General features: G+C 65.0%; 1 protein-coding gene across 1 annotated transcript in view; it reads right to left on the minus strand.

Annotated features, from left to right (window-relative positions):
* The window catches only part of H696_02595 (hypothetical protein), a gene marked incomplete at both ends in the record, with an annotated part of 8,839 nt that overhangs the window by 3,948 nt on the left and 980 nt on the right, over positions 1-3,911 (minus strand). Inside the window, 4 exons of the mRNA XM_009496506.1 lie at positions 204-811; positions 993-1,843; positions 2,300-2,533; positions 2,725-3,895. Coding sequence (XP_009494781.1) covers positions 204-811; positions 993-1,843; positions 2,300-2,533; positions 2,725-3,895 — 2,864 coding nt within the window. The remainder of the gene's footprint in view (positions 1-203; positions 812-992; positions 1,844-2,299; positions 2,534-2,724; positions 3,896-3,911) is intronic.

Below are 3,911 nucleotides of genomic sequence, written 5' to 3' on the forward strand. Positions count from 1 at the left end.
GAGAGAGAGAGAGAGAGAGAGAGAGAGGGAGAGAAAAGGAAAGAAGTCAGCGGGAGGGGAAGAAAGGGGCACAAGGACAGCAGAACCCGGGAGGGGATGACAAAGAAGTGGGAGGCCCGCGAAAGATAGCCAGCCCCAGGGAGAAACTGCCCCTCTTCCCTCCCCCGGAAGGGAGGCCAAGACAGCACACCCGGCCAACGCACCGAAGTTCGACCGGTTGCGGATCTTCGAGTCGCCGATCTTCAGCGACAAGCCGGTCTTCGACAGGCGCGGCGAGAGGACCGACCAATCGAGGATCAGGCGCCGGGGCGAGCACAGGCAAATCAAGGCGGCCAGCAACTTGCAGAAGTACTTGTAGGCCTTGATGTTGAAGTCCTGCCGAGACTCGGTGGTCTCGATGAGCCGCGCCCCGAGGGCGACAAGCCCCTCGTGCAGGGCCCGCATCTTCGGCAGGAACTCATGCCCCGGGGGGATGGCCTCGGGGATGAGCAGCGGCGCCCGGCGGAGGTACCGCATGTGGGGGCTCGTCATGTCCGGAGTCAGCTCGTCCACCGAGTCGGCCTCCACGTCGGACCCGTCGCCGGAGCCGGCCCCGCTGTCGCCATCCTCGCCCTCCTCCTCGTCGCAGGCGGCCGCATCGTCATCGGCGAAGGAGAGCGCCGGGTCGCCGGGCCCCGGAGGCGACTCGTCATCGAGATCCCCACGAGCGAAGGCCTCGACGATGTCCCGGTAGGAGATGTCCTGCAGCGGCAGCCCGAGGACCGCATGCCGCAGGAAGATCAGCTGCCGGGTGATCTCCTGCCAATTGAGGCTGAGGGGGCGGCGAGGGGGAGGATGCGCAGACACAGGCAGGGACGGGGAAGGGGGACAGAACAAGTGTGTGTGTGTGTGAGAGAGAGAGAGAGAGAGAGAGACAGGAGCCAGATACCCCGGGTCGGGCAGGAGGAAGGCGAGGGGGGGGGGGGATGGGCAAAGACGATGGCCCCACGCACACCGGCTGCTCCAGCAAACTCTTCAGGTGCTCGGCGCGCGGCTCGATCAACTCGGTCATCAGGGTGCACGCCCAGTCCAGGGACTCGGGCGTGGGGGTGCGCCAGGTCAGCTTGACATCCAGGTGCAGGCTGGCCACATCGAACAGCGGCCGGGGGTCGTCCATGGTGTCGGTCGACTGGTAGTCCGTCGGCAGGCCGATCGAGGCAAAGGAGTCGCCCCACAGGTTGGGCGCAATGTCGGCCAGGTTCTGCGCGGCCCACAGGTCCGGCGTGACGGACCGGAGCTCGGCCAGCGTCCCGGTGGCCGTCAGAGCGGCGAGCAGGTGCCGAACCAGCTTGCACGTCATCTTGTAGGACCCCCGGCGCGTGGTCACCAGACACAGCTCGATGGCCTCGCGCAGCTCCTCCTTGAAGAGCAGGATGGTGCCCGGGTCGGTCCGGTGGAACAGGTGGTACAGGATGTTCAAGTACCACTGGAGCTGGAGATCCGAGGCCTCGCTCACCTCGCCGAGGCTGGCCGAGCTGGCACCCGGGCCAGACCCCCGCAGCGACGACACCACCGGCAGGGAGTTCACCTCGTCACGAATGCGCGCCAAGCACAGCGGAACGAGGGCCCGCATGGCGGCCTCCGGGTTGGCCCAGGTCAGCGAGGAGCAAATCATGCCGACCGCATTGCGGGCCCCAAGCGGGGCCGACGAATTGCCGATGTACGCCACAAACTGCCGCAGGGCCTGGGCAAAGTACTCCGGTGACAGCTGGCGGAAGAACTGCCCGGTGGAGATGACCACCATCGACACAACGCTGGATTCGACGTTGATCCCCTTGCTGGAGTCCTCCGGCAGGTTGTCCAGCTGTGCGGTGGTGCGATTGTGGCGGATAGGCGGGTTGGGGTGCGAGAACGGGTGGAGGGAGGGATGGAAAGAGGGATGGAAAGAGGGAGGGGAGGAGGGAGGGGGGAGGGAAAGAGGGAGGGGAGGAGGGAGGGGGGAGGGAAAGAGGGAGGGAAAGAGGGAGGGAGAGCAAGAAAGAGGGAACAAGAAAGAGGCAGCAAGAGGCAGCAAGAAAAAACAGCAAGAAAAAGACAGCGAGAAAAAAACAGCAAGAAAAAGACAGCGAGAAAAAACAGCAAGAAAAAGACAGCGAGAAAAAACAGCAGGAAAAAGACAGCAGGAAAAAAACAGCAGGAAAAAGACAGGAGAGGGGGCAGGTGGGGAAACACAAAAATGAGGTGTCAGCGTAGGCTCAACAGGCACGATGCACATGCGGATAGATGGATGGACAAAGCGAGAACAGTAGGGATCACGAACCAGGCGGAACACCTGCTCCAGGAAGCTGTGGCACCACTCGCCGAGAACCCCGGGGCCGGTGGCATCGCGGACAACTCGATCCGCCTCGATCAGCAGGTCGACCTGCTCCTCGGCCAGGGAGGACTGGTTGACCGGGCCCTCGAAGACGGACTCCGTGTACTGAGGCGCAGACTCGGTCGACGAGGTGGCCGACGAGTTGACGATCGGCATGAAGAGCAGCACAACATACACGAACTACGCGGCGGCACGTGTGCGGGCCGGCCGGGGGGACAGCCGGAAGACCATCGGACAGAAGCATCGCGCCAAGGAAGCCGGGGACAGCGGGCGAGAGAAAGGCAGAGAGAGACGGAAAGAGGCATGAGCAAGAGAGGGGAAGCCGGGGAGGGGAAAAAAAAAAACAAGAACACCCGCCCGGCGAGACATACATAGAGAGATCGGAAGGTCTTGGACGGATCGTTCATGTCAATGCCCGGCAGCACCGCATGCAGCAGGTCAAACACCTGGCCCGGGCCCTGGAAGTAGGGGCGCGGGCGCCAGTTGAAGGGCAGCGGCTTGGTCGAGGCGGTGGGCTGGCCATCCGGCCCCGGGGGGCCCGGCTCGGCAAAGACCCCCAGCCGGGAGGTGTGCCCGGCGCGATTGACCAGCACCGGGGCCACATGGATCAGGGCATACAGGGCCGAGTAGGTCCGGTGCGCCTCCAGCACCGAGTCCAGCGCCGTGGCGATGGTCTCCAGGAAGGGCGGCAGGGCAATCTCCGGGCACATGGTGCACAGCTTGGACATGGTCATGATGCTGTCCCGCACGCAGTAGCTGTCCTTGGAGAAGAGCTGCAGCAGCATCATCGGCTGCACCAGGCGACACACAAACTCCAAGGTGGCCTGGCTCAGGCGCATGTGCGGCGTCAGACGCCGCGACCCGGGCATCGGCCGGGTCTCAATGCGAATGCGCAGCCCCAGGTAGTACACCAGGGACGCGGCGAACATCATCACGCGCGCCGACCAGCGCCCCGTGTTGGACGGATGCATGAAGGGCTCCAGCGCGCGGAAGAGCTCCTCCAGCGACCGGGCCGACGGGTCGACCGCCGGGTCCGGGCCCAGCGAAAAGGCAAAGTAGTGCGCCAGCGAGAAGAAGGCCGCCTGGTCGGAGGGCTGCAACGAGTCGTTGGCCGACGACCAGGAGAAGACATCCACCAGACGCCCGCCCCCGATGCCGGCCGCGCGCGAGCCCACCGGCACCGAGAAGAGGCTGATGGCCGTGGCCAGGAGCTGCGGCTCGAAGGCGTGCAGCTGCTGGCGGATCGGGTCGGTGGCCAGCGACACGGTCTCCGGGTCGAGGATGATCCCGCCGACCGTGTGCTCCTGCGCCACCCAGCCGACCAGGTCGATCCAGGTGGCATCCCAGGAGGGCATGTTGGCCACCAGGTTCCAGAGCTCCGGCACCCGGGCCAGCCAGCCGAGAACCTGCGAGGCGGGGGCATTGCGAATGGGCACGAAGCGCGAGAAGAACCCCAGCCCGAGGCAGAACTGTGCCGAGTCCGGCGAGAACATCGACAGAGCCATCTCCTTGATCTCATCGGTGTCGGCCGAGTCGAAGTACCTGCGCGTGCGTGAGG

Source organism: Fonticula alba (genome assembly GCF_000388065.1).
Source record: "Fonticula alba strain ATCC 38817 unplaced genomic scaffold supercont2.4, whole genome shotgun sequence".
NCBI lineage: Eukaryota > Rotosphaerida > Fonticulaceae > Fonticula > Fonticula alba.